At 44.5% G+C, this 16,510-nt stretch overlaps 1 protein-coding gene across 1 annotated transcript in view; it reads left to right on the top strand.

The window, feature by feature from the left end:
• TENM4 (teneurin transmembrane protein 4) overlaps positions 1–16,510 on the top strand; it is a 380,776-nt gene that overhangs the window by 349,161 nt on the left and 15,105 nt on the right. Inside the window, exons 25-26 of the mRNA XM_077767572.1 lie at positions 11,496–11,668; positions 16,240–16,475. Coding sequence (XP_077623698.1) covers positions 11,496–11,668; positions 16,240–16,475 — 409 coding nt within the window. The remainder of the gene's footprint in view (positions 1–11,495; positions 11,669–16,239; positions 16,476–16,510) is intronic.

Genomic DNA, 16,510 nt, shown 5'->3' with positions numbered 1-16,510 from the left:
ACAAAGTTCCAGGAAAACAGCAATTATCTTGATTAACTCATTGAAATGGAAATACACTAAATAATTCAATTTCCCCCCCATTGCCCAATGGAAGTCTCTTATACAGTATTTATCCCATAAAGGAGTTGCTTTGTCAGAGCAAGTTGGAGCACTCAGTTCCTGAGGTCACTCCTTTAGATCCCAGACTGAATGCTTACACATCACTGCAACCGTTAATCTCCACCCAACCTGAAATCTAAAACCATTTCCTACACCTCCACCAGAAAAGATCCCATTCCCTGCTCCCTGTCTTCCTAGATGAAATATGTAGCCATAGTTTCTTTATGCAGAAGAAAAAGGTAGTATAATCACTTTTTATAAAATGGCATTTGGAATTCCAAGGAATCCCCTGTGAATTGAAGATAAAAGCCCTAAAATTAAAAGAGAAACATCTTGACTTCCCTACTGTGTGCCAGGATCTTTCCAATTTCATCCTCACAGCAACCTCACACCAGAGAAATTAATCATCCACATGTTTTCACGGATGAACAAACTGAGGGATTAGGAACACAGAGAGATTAGGGAGCAGTCTAAAATTACACAGTGAGTACATAGCAGAGCCAGCACACAAATCCATGTTCTTTCATCTACACTGAGTAGGTTCACTTAAGTTCTTTGTGACTTATCTGTACGTACAGTAGGGATAAAAATAGTACTATTTCACAGGGATGGTCTGCGGTTCAAAACTTCAATGTGATAAAATATGGAAAATTCAATGTCTTACTCACCATAAGTAATCAACTAAGAGCTGCTGCTGCTGTCATCATCATCGTCATCATCATCATCATCATCATCACTTCAAGCAATACAAGTAGATTGCAGAAATATTATTTGGGCATGAAAGGTATTACCCGGGAATGGCAGCAAGTAAACTGGTCAAGGGAGCAAACAAGAGTGGCAGTTAAAGTAGGTAGGAATTAGAAATCATACCAGAGGAGCAGAATCAAGGGTCAAGTCTGAAAGATCAAGGTAAGAACTAGGAAAGGGGTCAGGTCCATAAGCGTATCCAAAAGGGGCTGAAAACAGGGATGCAGAGTGGGTCAGGAAAAAATGGTTCCGCTCAGATTGTGAACAAAGCCAGGGTGCCAAGTAGCTACTTTCACTGCACATTAGCCCTGTGACTCAGGGGCTGGCTGGCCGGTTTCTAGACCTAGGTTTCAACTGGACAGAAATCATGCCTCCCTTACCCCATTTTGGGGCCATCATTGTGATCAAAAAACTAAATAAACACTACAGGTGAAAAATACTTGTAAACCGTGAAGCACTCAAGAAGTAAGGATGCAGTAGTATCATTATTGCGGTGTTTCCTAACACACCTTTTGACAGATTTTGCCAATGCACCATTGCTCTAGTGAATTTTCTGCCTTTAGCTCCATGAAGCAGTGTAGTGGATTCCAACCCAAATGCTCTAATATTAAAAAAAAAAAAAAATCAACCCAGGCTTGCCTGTAGCACAGGCTATTACTGAAACAAGCTTTAAGTTGGCTTTATTGATCCTTTCAACAGATGAAATAATGCATCTATCATAAACATAACAGATTTCAGAGCAACTTAGGAGTTCACAGTTCTGGGAGATGAAGGTTCCTTTCCTCTCGTCAGCCCACAGGTCTGCTGGCAGAAAACCTCAAAGAACTCTGTAATGCAATCCTCGTCTCCAGTGTAGGGTGTCATTAATTTCAGATTTGGGCTCCTGGCCAGATGGCATTTGGTGGCTAAGAGAATGGCCTCATGAGCACGAGGCAGGTTCCAAACTCTTGCTGGGTGGGCATGAGCAGCCAGCTTCCCTAAGTTTAACAGGAGTAAGTGGCTCTAGTATCCCATGGTGCCCTGTGACAGCTTCTGTCGTAGTTATGCTCGCACTAAATACTAACTTATCTCTGTATCCAGCTTAGGGCTTGCCACCTAGTAGGTGCTCAGTAAATATTATATGAACGAAATGTGAATACAGAGAAGGGAAATAAAGAAGGGAGGAAACTAGGCTGCAGTGAGAAGAGTATTAAACCCCAGCTCCTGCATCATCAGCGCACCCAGCAGGACATAGAATTCAACTCAGTGGTTCAAGTAATGACACTTGGCTTTGGGGTTTCTCTGGAGGATGTAAGAGCTAGAAAGTGCATCATTCCCGAACTTACAATAAGAATAGATCAGACAAATGGCAAATTCATGAGTTTTTCTTAAACTTCTCTAAGGTCACAGGGCAACCTCCTCACCAAATCTGAGGGGAGAGACTCCTGAAGAGAAAACCGAGATGTGCGCTCTGGCTTACCTGGGGTAAATGCAGCTGGTCAAAAGAGTTCAGGTAGGGTGCTTGGTGAATTGATGAAGGCTAAGTGTAAACTGGCAAGTGAGCTTGCAGCCCTTAGAGGCTGCGGAAAATGGGTGAGAGAGTCCACATCCTCCCCGTAAGTTCTCTCCAGAGCCTGACCAGGTAACTCTAAGAAAAGAGTAGAGAAAGATGTAAGTCTGGTGTGGCAGACTTGGGAAGGTCTGCCTTCTGTTCCCAGACCCGACTCACCTTATTTCCCATATGGAACAAAAGCCTTAATCTGTGGAGAGAAGAACAACTACCACTGTCCTTCATAGGCGCAGGTAGAGACCCACTGCTGCTGAATAAAGGAAGGAAAAAGTTTTTAACTTCTGTCAGGAGGGGAGAGGGATATGCAGTGGATCCAGAATTGCAGCTTGAAGAGGGGCAGGAGCACGCACTGAAGAGGCTACACTCTTGAGACTCAGGGACACATGGTTATATAAGACTGAGGCTTACTNTCTCTCTCTCTCTCTCTCTTTCCCCCCAGAAATAAATAAGAATATTTTTTAAAAATATTTAAAAAAAAAAGACTGAGGCTTACTCAGAACAAGAGAGAACTCTCACGCTCACCACCCCCCCACCCCCAGTTTAGCTAAAAAGCTAAACACAATAATGGAAAGCAGAATAGTACTGTGAATGAGGTAAGAAAGGGATAAGGGCCTGGAAAGAGACCCTCAGGGGACCTAACACTTAAGATGTATTTGACCCTGAGAAAAAAAAGTCATCCAACAAACAAGGTTCGCTCCCTAAACACAAGGTATCACTAGAGGAACTTAAAGCCTATATTGTACTAAGGTTAGCCAGAGAAACATCAAACCTCAACCCAAATCCTAACTAAATTAACTCAGACCCCTTCACTAGAGTCCTAAGAGAAGGAAGCTCCTACCCATTTCCAGGCGTAAAACTTGTTACCTCATTTTCTAGTGTGCTCCACAAGATGTCACACTTTCAATTGAATGTACAAAAAGGCTAGAAAAAGCAACACACTCCCAAGAGACAAAGGAATCAAAGGAACTACACTTAGACATGACACAGATGTTGAAGCTGTCTTTCAGGGAATTTAAAATAACAGTAATTCTGTTAAAAGATCTAATGGAAAAGGTGAGTACTATGAAAGATCAGATGGATATTTTCAGCAGAGAAATGGAAACGATAAGAAAAAATCAAATGGAAATCTAGAAATGAAAATAAGTTACAGAGATGAAAAATGCCTTTTTTTACATTTTTTTTTGGTTTTATTTATTTTGAGACAGAGAGAGACAGAGCACAAGTGGGGAAGGGGCAGAGAGAGAGGGAGACACAGAATCTGAAACAGGCTCCAGGCTCTGAGCTGTCAGCACAGAGCCCGACACAGAGCTCGAACCCACAAACCATGTGATCATGACCTGAGCCGAAGTCAGACCCTCAAACGACTGAGCCACCCAGGCGCCCTGAAGAATGCCTTTGATGGGCTTATCAGTCGATAGACATAGCTGAAGAAAGAAAATGGGTCAATGAAAACTACCCAAACTGAAATACAAAGAGAAAAAAATAGTGGAAAAATAAAAAGATACAGAACCCAGGCATCCAAAAGGTAGGAGGCAATATCAGCTTGTCTAATGTGCATATAGAGATCTTCCTCGACTTACAATGGGATCACTTCCTGACAAACCTACCGTAAGTTGAAAATATTCGAAGTCAATGCATTTAATACACCTAACCTATCAAACATTATAGCTTAGCCTAGCCTACCTTAGATGTGCTCAGAACATTTCCAATAATCTACAATTGGGCAAAAGCATCTAATACAAAGTCTATTTTATAGTAAAGTGTTGAATATCTCATGTAATTTATTACATACTGTACTGAAAGTGAAAAACAGGATGGTTGTTGGGTGCAGAAGGGTTGTCAATGTATGGGTTTGTTTACCCTCATGATTCAGGTGGCTGACTGGGAGCCGTGGCTCACTGCTGCCCAGCATCACGAGAGAGTGTCATATCACTAGCCTGGGAGATCAAAATTCATAATTTGAAGTACAGTTTCTCCTGAGTTTATATCACTTTTGAACCATCATAAAGTCAAAAAATGGGGGTGCCTGAGTGTCTCAGTCAGTTAAGAGTCTGTCTTCAGCACAGGTCATGATCTCATGGCTCATGAGTTCAAGCCCTCTGTTGGGCTCTGTGCTAACAGCTCGGAGTCTCGAGACTGCTTTGGATTCTTTGTCTCCCTCTCTCTCTCTGCCCCTCCCCAGCTCACACTCTGTCTCTCTCTCTCAAAAATAAAAATATTTTTTAATTTAATAAAAAACAAAGTAAAAAATCACAACTCAAACCATCATAAGTCAGGAACCACCTAACATTGAAATTTGAGGAGAAGAGAAAAAGAGCAAGGCAGAAGAAATATTTGGAGAAATAATGGTCAAGAATTATCCATAAGTAATTATAGATACCAAACCACAGGCCTCAGAAGCTCAGAAAACACCAAGCAAAGTTNGAGAAGACAGAAATGCTGGGGGGGGGGGGGGGAGGCACCCAGGCACTAAAAACAGTGAACAACCATGATCAACCCTGAAGCTTAAGGCAAGACAGAGCAAGAATAGGATATTGTTAGTGAAGCCCAGGGGGAGCTATATAATGTGAATAAGAAGCTCTTGCATAAAAATTATAATCATGGACAGACGAAGCTGCTATCAGAACTATGGCTCTGAAGTAGATAAAGAATAAGGAAGACCCCTCTTAACATCCAGTCTCTTGCCAGTGCCTACCGTTGACTGAATCCAACCAGAAACCAGACAGAAAGCCAGAGGGTTGAGGTGGGCAGCAATGTAGTCAGCTCCTCTGGGCACAGAGGAAAGCAGAGAATGGATATGAGTGGGGAGAGTATAACCAGCACAGGCCTCGACTGGCTCTGTGACACTATACACCCCAGTGGCAGAGCCAGGATTCAATCACAGATCTCCCTGAATCCTTTCCAACAGATGCACTGCTTCGTAAAACATCAGTAAGAGATAAGACCTACCATGGGTAGGGCGTACCAGATGTTAGAAATCCTAAAGGCTGCAATGCATTGGAGGAACTTAATTCCATAGGAAATCAGCAACAAGTATAAGTTTTAATTGCAGAATCCCAAAAGTACCCTGGCTCTGGTACAGTTTTGAAGAAGATAATGATGTAGCAATGCCATCTATTACAGTGACCTGAGGCCAAGGGGACTATTGGTGTGCACGGGCTGTTAATTCTAACTATTCACAAAGGATATGGCATCCAATTCCTCTGATTGACAATGGTGGCATTTGAAACAATCATCGATGAAACTCCTAAAAATCAAATCTTTATTTTCCAACTAAAAAATCCAAGTCAGCAAAAGTTAGTATCAGAGAAGCAATTTGGCATTTTCCTCACCAGCTGCAACATAGTATGTGGCTTGAGATGTGAAATATTGAGTGTGAAGAAGAAAGCCTTGCAGTGTGTGTGAAGATACCCTTTAGCGGTCCTCTTCTGAGAGCCAAGTTCACAGCAACTATATGAATTTTTTATGTGTTTTCTTTCCCCATTCTCCAAAGATGCTCTGGGAAAATGGAGTGAAGAAAAGTCAGTGGAAAAAAATAATGAAAAGCCAATCATCTGGCCATCTCCATCATACCCCCTGAACAGGGGTTGGCATCACTGCAAACTCAATTGCAGTGGTATCAAAGCAAAGCACCTTGAAGAGAAAACTATCAGTCTTCTTGACCCACTTGAGATTTCCAAACGCAGTGTTTTCTATAACATAGTGAGGAACACAAAGATATTTCCCTGAAACAGCATCACTTAAGGGAAGCTTGATGAAAGAACAGACTTTAAGGTCACACAGACTTGACTTTGAATCTATATTCCTCAAGTAGCTGTGTGATCTTAGGCAAGTTACTTATTCTTCCTGAGCCTCAGCTTCACCAATTGTGAAATGACAACCAATGCCCACCTCCAAGATGGTTATGAGCATAGTGCTCGGTACCTAAAAGGTAATCAATCTATGGATATCAGCAAACTCTCCCTTCCTCATATGGAAGGGGAGAGATAGAAGGGGAGAAATTCTTGTTTTTCTCAATCCACATCTTGAAAAGCCAATAATAATATTTACCCTTTATTACTCATCCATTCATTCATTCATTCATTTAAGAAATAAGTATTGAGTGCCTTTTATATTCTGCATGTTCTCCCAGGCATGAGACTACAAGGCCCCTGTCCTCGTAGAGCTTAGTAGGAAGAGACAGATAACTGACCAATAAACACATAAATAAGATAATACATAATGAAGACAATAAAATAAGATAATGTGACCAACATGGAAGGACCTATCCATTTCAAAGGAAGGCCTCACTGAAGTGATACCATTTGAACTGAAATATGAGTAATGAAAGGAAGTAGCCACACCAGGATTGGAGGGAAGAGCATTCTCCGCAGAAGGAACAGTAAGTGTGAACACCCCGAGCCTGGCTTGAACTTGGCACGCTTGGAGAACAGAGGCAGATACAGTGGAACACAGGAAGGATGGAAGAGTAGAGTTCAAAGTGACATCAGAAAGAGAAGCAGGGAAGAGCAGGTCCTTTGGTCAACATTCATTTACATTACTGAACACCAACTATGTGCCAGGCACTCCTCTAAGTTCTGGGATGCGTCAGCAACCAAAGTCCCTTCTCTCATCAGGGAGTCTACATGGCAGGGAAGACTGTCTCCTGGGGTCCTGCAGACCCTGTCGAAAAATGTGCATTTCATTTCAAGCATGTTACCTTGTTTGAACTTCACAGTATCTTCCTGAGACAGGTGTTACTGTCTTCATTTTATAGAGGAGAAAACAGAGGCTACCAAAGGTTGTGTTATAATCCTGCCTGAAATCATGTCATCTGTGACGGGGGGTTGATGGTTCACAGGAACTCAGAACTGGGTGCCCACCGTCTAGGTTTGTATTGCTGGCCAGCGTAGAGCCTGTATTCAGAGCCTCGAACGTCTGACTCTGAGGGTGTTCCCATATCAACATGTTCCTTCCTTTTGGTTAGAAAGAAAGAAATTGGCCAATTCTTTAAAGCCAGAACAGACAGCACTGAGCCATTGTCCCAGAGTCACCCAGTCACAGGACCAGGGTCTGAAACAGCCACTTGGAATCCAGAGAGTGGGGAAAACTGTCCCACCTTGTCGGGTGGCGCTGCCCATCTTTCTGTCAGCAGCTCGGTAACAGGAAAAGAAGGGTTCCAACAGAGGGGGCGTGGGGCAAAGGTGTTTGAGGTTCCCCAGATAGGCAGCTCCAGTTCTTTCCTGCAGAGCCAGAAACAGCGGTGTGCTGATGGGCTAATCACAGGTATTGATCAGGCCGCAGGGAGATCCACTGGCATTTCCCAGGCTCTGGAAGGCACTGAAATGAATGAATAAGAGACAAGAAAATTCTATAAATTGGCTGTTCTATTTGATGTTCATTTAATTAAGACATTCAGTCCCTCTAATGGAAAATGTGAGGAGTCGAAATTACTGTTTTTCGGCCATCTCGTATAAAATGAAAACCAGATCTTGAAGGCATGAGACTTTTCATTGTATCTTCTTCAAGCTCAATTTAATTATGTATTACAGGCTACCTTCAATAATAATTACAATTGTCTGCCTTCATGCAAAAGCTCTTCCTGTCTTGGAGACCAGAGCTCTGGGGAGATGCCTGCGGAGATTGCTGAAGTATCATTTAGTGAGAGTAGCTGTTTCCGTCTTTGTGCATGTCAGCAGATGCTTGTCAGGTACCTACTGTGTGTCAGGCCTCTGTCAAGTCCTGTGGGAGACGATGTGTGTGTAAATGAATCATGGTCTCCCCTTTCCCACAGAGCAGCAAAGGGGCCTCATGTATCCAATTGTGCATTCATTTATTTGTTTAATCAACATGCCCAGCCTCTCTGACACCACAGTCCTGTCCTGATTCAAGCATCCCCAGGCCAAAGCAGGTGACAGCTCGTACGTGAGCTGTTACAGGACAGGGGACCCATTCTGTGATGCAGCTGTGCTAGTGTATCACTGGGAGAAGGGACCAGAGAGAAACCAGGGAAAGCTTTCTGTGGTGTCATTGGAGCAAGGCCATACTAAAGTAGTATTGTAGGGACATGTGACCCCTATTTCATAATCTCCCTTTCAAGTCTTATTTGTAAGACTCAAAAAAAAACTCCTTAAAAAAATTTTTTTAACATTTATTCATTTTTGAGACACAAGGAGACAGAGCATGAGCGGGGGAGGGGCAGAGAGCAAGGGAGACACAGAATCCGAAACAGGCTCCAGGCTCCAAGCTGTCAGCACAGAGCCTGACACGGGGCTCGAATTCACGAACCACAAGATCATGACCTGAGCCAAAGTCGGACACTTAACCTACCAAGACACCCAGGCACCCCTAAAGCCCCTTTTTAAGTATGTTGTGTGACATGATAAAATCTTTTCTATCTGGTTAGATCAGAACTTAGATAATCTGAGTACGTAGTCTCTATAAAGAGTACATACCTGAATAACAGGTGTTCAGAGAACCAGACTAGAATAGCATATCCATCCCATAAAACTGTTGAACTGAAATGGGTCTTCCTGCCAATTTAAGGTGACTTGAGATCTGACAGGACTCAGAATACTCCTACACCACAGACTTAGCTGCAATGACCAGGGCTGAGGCAGTTTGGGGGTAGGAGCAGGGTGAGTCTTGATTTTGAGCCCAGGAATTTGGGGCACCCTGGTAATATTTACTGTAAAGGTCTGGAGATTGATGTTGGCAGATGTCTTATATGTGAGACTCTTCCATAAATGTCAGTAATTTAAATTTTTTAAATGTTTATTTTTGAGAGAGAGAGAGACAGAGTGCAATTGGAGGAGGGGCAGAGAAAGAGGGAGACAGAATCTGAAGCAGGCTCCGTGCTCCAAGCTGTCAGCACAGAGCCTGACATGGGGCTCGAACTCACAAACCATGAGATAGTAACCTGAGCCAAAGCCAGATGCTTAACCAATTAAGCCACCCAGCCGCCCCAAATGCCAGTAAATTAAAAGGGCCCCTTCCCCCAAGATAGCCATGTTCATGACCTCTCTGTACATGGCAGTGTTTGGGTTGTCACAGCACTTTTCTGATTATGAGAATAATCCACATTCATTATTTTAAGATCTTTGAGATATAAAATACCACCAGTAATTCTACCTCCCAGAGATAAACACTCTAAACATTTGTGTATAATTCCTTCCTATTCAAATTTCCAGCAGCTATAAAGAGTTGAAAAGAATACCACCTCCCCTAGGTCCATGTACCTGTGACCCTCCAGTCACGGTTTTAAGCCACATGGTCACCCTTCCCAAAGCCAGACTCACATTTTCTTACAAGACTCTGACTCCATACAGAGGAAGGAAAATGAGAAGTCGTGACAAGAAACAGTTTTCCAAAGCCCTGAAGGTGCCTATAGGAGAGCCCGAAGGACTGATCCAGCCCACAAGCTTGCCCGGCTAAGCCCAAGCCTGAGGTGTGTGTTAGACATCTGTGCTGTTTGCCATCCTGGAAAGGGCTTACATCCCCCCTCCTCGGGCCTCAGCAACAGAGATCCAGTCTCCCCCAGAGTTGGTCTTGGATCAAGAACTCCTGTAACCAGCACCTCTGTCTGTGACAGACTGTCCCTGCCAGGGACTGTTGGCATTCAGCGTAAAGAGTGCCGTGGTCACTACCAGGCACAGGACAAAAGTTGGCAGAAGACAGAATCCATGCAGCACCTATATCTGACCTTGGGCAAAAAATTGCTCAGTAAACGCCTGTCTAGTCTCACCTCCCAATTCTCACCTAAAGCAGTAGAAGCTGCAGCACCCGGGGGGCGGGGGGGGTACCCCCAGCAGGAAGCCAGGTGCAGCTGGAGGATCATGGGAAGAGCCAGGATGGAGCTGAACTCTGGAGCCTGTCATTTCATCAACATTAAAGCCCTTGGGNGAGTCCACTAGGGAGACACACAACTGAACCTATGTGTGAGCTTCAACATGACTAGAAGTCAGAAACACTGACATCTGGATGAAGAACATTTTTCCCATTCGCACACAGGTGCAAAAAGGCTATTATCCTACCTTTTTACACTTCAGCTTCCCGCAATTAAAAATTATAACTGAAGTGTTAACAGACTACCCCCTGCCATCTCCCGACCACTTTGTTGCAAGTAGAACACCCCAGCAGATGTTTGCAAATGGACGCTACAGAAACGCTCGTTGAAGGCAGAGAAGCAAGTGGGACCCTGGAAGCAGATAGATCTGAGTTTGAATTTTGATTCCACCATACTAGTTAGCTGTGTGACCTTGAGCAAGTGACGCCACTTTTCTGAACCTCCTCCAAAAGGAGATCGTTTATACCTTTTAGACTAGTTGCAAGGATTAAGTGAAAGGATGTATGAAAAGCATTATGCCTTATACATTGTAGGTGTTCGGTAACAGTGGGCACTTCTTTTATTATTACCAGAGATGGAAAAGGGAATTAAGATTCAATTGTGATGCTTCAGAAAGACCCCAGCAGAGCAAAGCTGTGAGTCCTGACAACTGCCTATATGTGCATAGCCATTTGGTGCTGGATGTGAAAGCTAGATGGGAAGAGGTTGCAAGAGTTCACCTGTTTAGCCTCCTTATATGGGAGCAGAGTCCTGGTTTGAATCCAGAACCCCCTTTCTCCAGGGTCTGTAGCTTTGTAGGAAGCCCCATCTCTTGTGTTGCTCAGGAAAAGACTGTATAACCAGTTCTCCAGATTTTGAGAGGGTATTCAAGCATCAAGTTTGACCCCATCACCTCTGGATGTGTCCTGGCTCTAAGACTCTGGGGTCAGCAGCCTCAGATGGCTGCCATCTTGTCACCCCACATGGATGGGTGTGTTTGTAGCTACAGGCTTCCTTGCCATAATCCTGGGAGGCAGGCATGGCAGGAGCTATCATCTCCACTTTATGGAACTGGCAGAGGAAGACTCAGAGAGGTAAGTCATCTGCCTGCAGTCAGGTGTCAGCCGGTGAGTCCCTTCCTGGAAACTATGTGCAAGGGGATGTAGGAGACACGGCCATGTATCTAACCAGAGAAAAAAGCAGAATGTGCAAAACTGTGGCACAAGGTGGAACACACCAGGTTCCAGCGATAGCACTGTTGTATTTCTGTGACTCAGAGCCACCCTTGGTTTTCAGGTACAACAGCTTTGGCCGCCTGACAAATGTGACCTTCCCCACTGGCCAGGTGAGCAGTTTCCGAAGTGATACAGACAGCTCAGTGCATGTCCAGGTAGAGACCTCCAGCAAGGACGATGTCACCATAACCACCAACCTGTCCGCTTCCGGTGCCTTCTATACTCTGCTGCAAGGTAAGCCCAGTGGGGCACTTGGGGACTTTGAGGCATGGGGGTGAAGAGACCCCTTTGGAAAAGGATGATACCAGAAACAAGCTGCTACTAGAGCTACCCAGCCCTGGTACCAGAGCATTCCAACTGGTTTCTCTCTGTGTTGCCATCGAATGTGCAAAACGCACCATCCTGAGTCTGTATATTCTCTCCTAGAAGCTTCAGAGTATAGTCCCTTGTCTCATTCCATTATCAGGAGAGCAAAGGATAAACAGTCCACTAGCTGCTAATCCAGGAGACCTCACTCTCTGCCATTCTAATGGCTCCCAGATTAAAGACTTACTCTCACACTGGTGTGGGTGAGGACAAAGGACAATAATGATTACGCTTCATTGTGAAAGGGACCTAGGTATAGAAAGGTCTTTCCTGAAGCTCAGGTGAGAGCAGTCCGTGCCTTCTCTAGGATTCCACAGAGAAGAGACCCTTCTTCTCCGCATCCATCAAGTGATTCCTGGTATGAGTTGATCTTTGAGCTGTAGGGAAATCACAGTGATGAAACCTGGCTGCGAATTGTCTACCCAGGTGTCCTCATGGGAGGTGGGGACCCAGAGTGGCAATTGCAGCTTCGCTGGATCTAGTAAGCATGAAACAAGAAGAAGCAGCAGCTATCACTAGGGAGAGCCTTGCCTGATTTTTTCCACCACCCTCCTGATGGCTTTTTGTACTCCCAAAAGCTTCGACACAAGTAATAAAAAGAGCCTTGAGCTGGGAGTCAGATGCCCAAATTCTAGTCCCGACTCTGCCACCACATCATGGGGCCCCTCGATTTTCTCCTCGAGGAAACAAAAGCAAGCTGAAGCCATGTTGAATGTAAGGAGCAGAAAGAAGTTCTGGGGTAGGCAGGCTGGGGTCTGTGTGCCTACGGGGTCAGTTCCTACGTGTGTGAATTGGGTGGAGTCATTCTTCTCTGAGCCTCAGTCTCTGGGGCTGGGAAATGGGGCCGAATTACAATACCTGCCTCATAAGCGTTGCTCAGACAGTCTCTTTGCACAGTGTGCACAGAGTGAGCAACATGGGCCAGGCCCATAGTACGACTCAGTAAGTACTTGTTGGATTAATTAACTAAGCATCTAATAACTGACACTTGGATTTACCATAAGAAAATAACTATATTTTCACAACCTCTTTTACTCCCAGTGTAATCCAGTGCCTTTAAAGAAGCTCAAAGAACAATAGCGGTTCTCAGGTCAGAAGAAAGAGGAGCGATACCTTGCAGTTCCTTCCCCACCAGCAGTGGGTTGGGACACACTCAAGGTGTTTATGCTCTGAAGGTACCAATTCCGAGCTGGCCAGGCTGGCTTGCTACATTTTTCTCAAAAGTTAATGTCGCCTTTCTTATCTTTAGGCAAAGTTTGGGTTTTTTTTTTTTTTTTCATTCAAAAGTGCCACATTTCCTCACTTTTAAAATGTACCATCAATTCAATAGCAACTTTTCAGCTTGGGGAGGCGGGGAGACACACAGCTCAAAATCCATGCAAGGACTTAAGTCCCGTTCCGATTTCAGAAACGCTGAAGTGGGAAAAGGAAACGTTCCGTCAGGGAATCCAGGAAATGCGGTGTCTGTTTTCCCTCTTTGGTGTCTCTGCCCGGCGCTCTCTCCTTCCCTCACACCGGGCTTACATGCTCCGTTTTGCAGCCACCTCTGTAGAGTCTTTGTAAAAAGCGCCTTCAGCTTCATCTTACATCTGAACTACGGGAAGAAATAAGGAGGAACTGCTAATGAGGAGCAGGCTTGGGAAGTCACAGCTCACATTAAACGGGGCTCGTTGGAGATGGGCCTCTACAAACACCATTCCATCCAAAGTCACCATTAAGGGACATATGTGCATTCAGCGAGAAGCGGCTTTAAGAGATAAATGACACAGGCCTTTTCACTGTTCAAAGGAAGGAAAATACAGATTGCCAGTGAATAATGCATAGCAAGTTTAAGGCAGATCTTAGGATTCTACGCACGTGAGAAAGAAAAGGAGAAGGATGGAGGGGGAGGGAGGGAGCCAGGGAGGGGCTGATCTGATGCCATTCTATCAGGGAGGACTCCGCGAGGGTTTCCTACAAAACTACATCCATTTTTTGTTTTTGATTCTGTATCTAGTTCAATCCGGCAAGTGTTTACCGAGCACATTCTCTAATGACAAGGATAGCTAGCGTTTTGGAACACCTGTAAAGTAGATGGCTAGTGTTTTACATTCATGGTCCTATTTCCTCCTCGCGACAACCCTGTGAGGCGTTACTGACGTCTCCATTTTCCAAATGAAGACAGTTTAAGTCACTGAGAGGTTAAGCCGCTTGTCCAAAGACACATACCTGGTAGGGTATTTGGACTCAGACAAATAGGCCCCAGAACCCATTCTCTTAAGCACGGATCTCAAGGCACTGGGGAGCTATTGACGACCCGTGATCAGTACTGGAAGAGTTCTCTATGACAGATATGTGAAACGGGGTGGTGGAGACTGACAAGAGATCTGTGTGACAGCAACTAGTGAGATGCCAGGCACATAAAACTGGCAATAGCTGACTTTTACATAACACTCACTATATGCCAGGTACCATCCTCAGCTCTTCGTATTCATTATCCCGCCTAATCCTACGAGGTAAGAGTACAGTTATCATCCTCAAGGTACAGATGAAGAACCAGAAGCTTGGGAGATCAAGGAATTTGCCCAAGGTCTTGGCAGAGCTGGGACTTGAACCCGGTAGCGTAGCTCCGAAGGCCACACATGCTCTTAGTCTCTGTGCAGCAGGACAGAGTGTAAACCCTGCACCCCTCAGCTGCAGGACCACTAATGAGGCCTCCAAAGGGGCTAAGGGAGGGGGAGGCGTTTGTTCTGACCAAGGAACTGCGGAAGCTTCTGGGAAGGGATGACAGCTAAGCAGAGCTTTGAAGGGAGGACCTGGGCTAGCGTTTATTGAAGAGGGGCGGGTGCAGACAGAAGCAGCAACAGAGGAAGGGCAAGAGGGGAAGGCTGCAGGACTGCGTTTCCAATGCTAGAAAAGAATTGTGTGCATTTTACAGTTGAAATTCACTCTCCTCCAGAAGTTTCTTTGAGCTAAAGATCCTAACTAAAATATTTTAATCGGGTCTAAAATTTCAAAATCAGACATATTTTTAAACCATTGGCTCATCTTTGCACATATATATGTACATATATGAAAATGGCTTAAAACGTATATATATTTGGAATTTTGCCAGCGATTTAAGCATTGGAGTTATTTTCACCTTGATGTAAAGAATAGTTACCCTGATTGTATCAAGACATTTAAAGATATTCAATCCTTTCTTCTAGTAATCCTAACAACCCAAAACAAAAACAGTGATTTATCCAAAAATATATTTTTAATAGAGATATAATTCACATATTGTAAAATTCACCCTTTTAAAGTGTACAATTCAAGGGGGTTTAGTATATTTACCAATTACTATTTATCACGCCCCAAAAGAAAGCTCATACCCATAAGTGCTCACTCCCCATTCTGCCTTTCCCTCACTAATCTACTTTCCATCTCTATCAATTGGCCTGTTCTGGACATTTCATATAAATGAAGTCATTGATACATTATGTGGTCTTTTGTGTCTGACTTCTTTCACTTAGCATAATATTTAAAATGAGTTTGTTTATAATTACGAATAACTGGAAAGAATATCTACTTGAGCGTTGGTTAGATAAATTATAGTATTTCCATACAATGGAACACCATACAGTCACTAAGAGAAATAGTTAGGAGAGGCACATGGGTGGCTCAGTTGGTTGAGCGTCCAGCTTCAGCTCAGGTCATGATCTCATGGTTCGTGAGTTCAAGCCCCACATCAGGCTCTGTGCTGACCACTTATAGCCTGGAGCCTGCTTCAGATTCTGTGTCTCCCTTTCTCTCTGCCCCTCCCCCGTGCTTGCTCTCTTTCTCTTTTTTTTTCTCTCTCTCTCAAAAATAACAAACATTAAAATTTCTTTTTAAAAAAGAGAGAAACACTTAGGAAAAATATTCGAGGATGTAATACAATGATCAGTGGAACACTATAAACAATTTAAACTATAAATGTTTTTTCTTTTTTAATATTTATTTAAATGTTTAATGTTTAAATGTTTAAATTCTTTTTTGATGTTTATTTCAGAGAGAGGGACAGACAGACAGAGCATGAGTGGGGAAGGGGCAGAGAGAGAGGGAGACACAGAATCCGAAGCAGGCTCCAGGCTCTGAGCTGTCAGCACAGACCCTGATGCGGGGCTTGAACTCACAAACCGTAAGATCATGACCTGAGCTGAAGTCAGACGCTTAACCAACTGAGCCACCCAGGCGCCCCAGAAATATTCTAAAGTCGAGGAATATACAAAAGATTTACAATGATTTTTCTTTTGGTATTGCAATCATGGACAATCTCCCTGTAGTGTCCTAGTTTTCTTCAATGATAATGTTTCATTTGCATCATCAGAAAAATAAACCCATTTAGAAGCCACACCACCTCCTCTGCTGTGCACACACCTCCCTCCATCCTCAACCCTTCCGAGCCGCAATGGTCCCTCTCCTCTGCTCTCCCTCAGACCAGGTCCGGAACAGCTACTACATCGGGGCGGACGGCTCCCTGCGCCTGCTGCTGGCCAACGGCATGGAGGTGGCGCTGCAGACGGAGCCCCACCTGCTGGCCGGCACCGTCAACCCCACCGTGGGCAAGCGGAACGTCACACTGCCCATCGACAATGGCCTCAACCTGGTGGAGTGGCGGCAGCGCAAGGAGCAGGCGCGGGGCCAGGTCACCGTGTTCGGGCGCCGGCTGCGGGTGAGCCAGGCCAGCTCCAGCAGGGCTCCGGCCCT

This window comes from Crocuta crocuta, unplaced genomic scaffold (assembly GCF_008692635.1).
Source record: "Crocuta crocuta isolate KB4526 unplaced genomic scaffold, BGI_CrCroc_1.0 scaffold561, whole genome shotgun sequence".
Taxonomy (NCBI): domain Eukaryota; kingdom Metazoa; phylum Chordata; class Mammalia; order Carnivora; family Hyaenidae; genus Crocuta; species Crocuta crocuta.
Note: the sequence above shows the minus strand (reverse complement) of the source record. Positions and strands in the feature narration are given on the sequence as shown.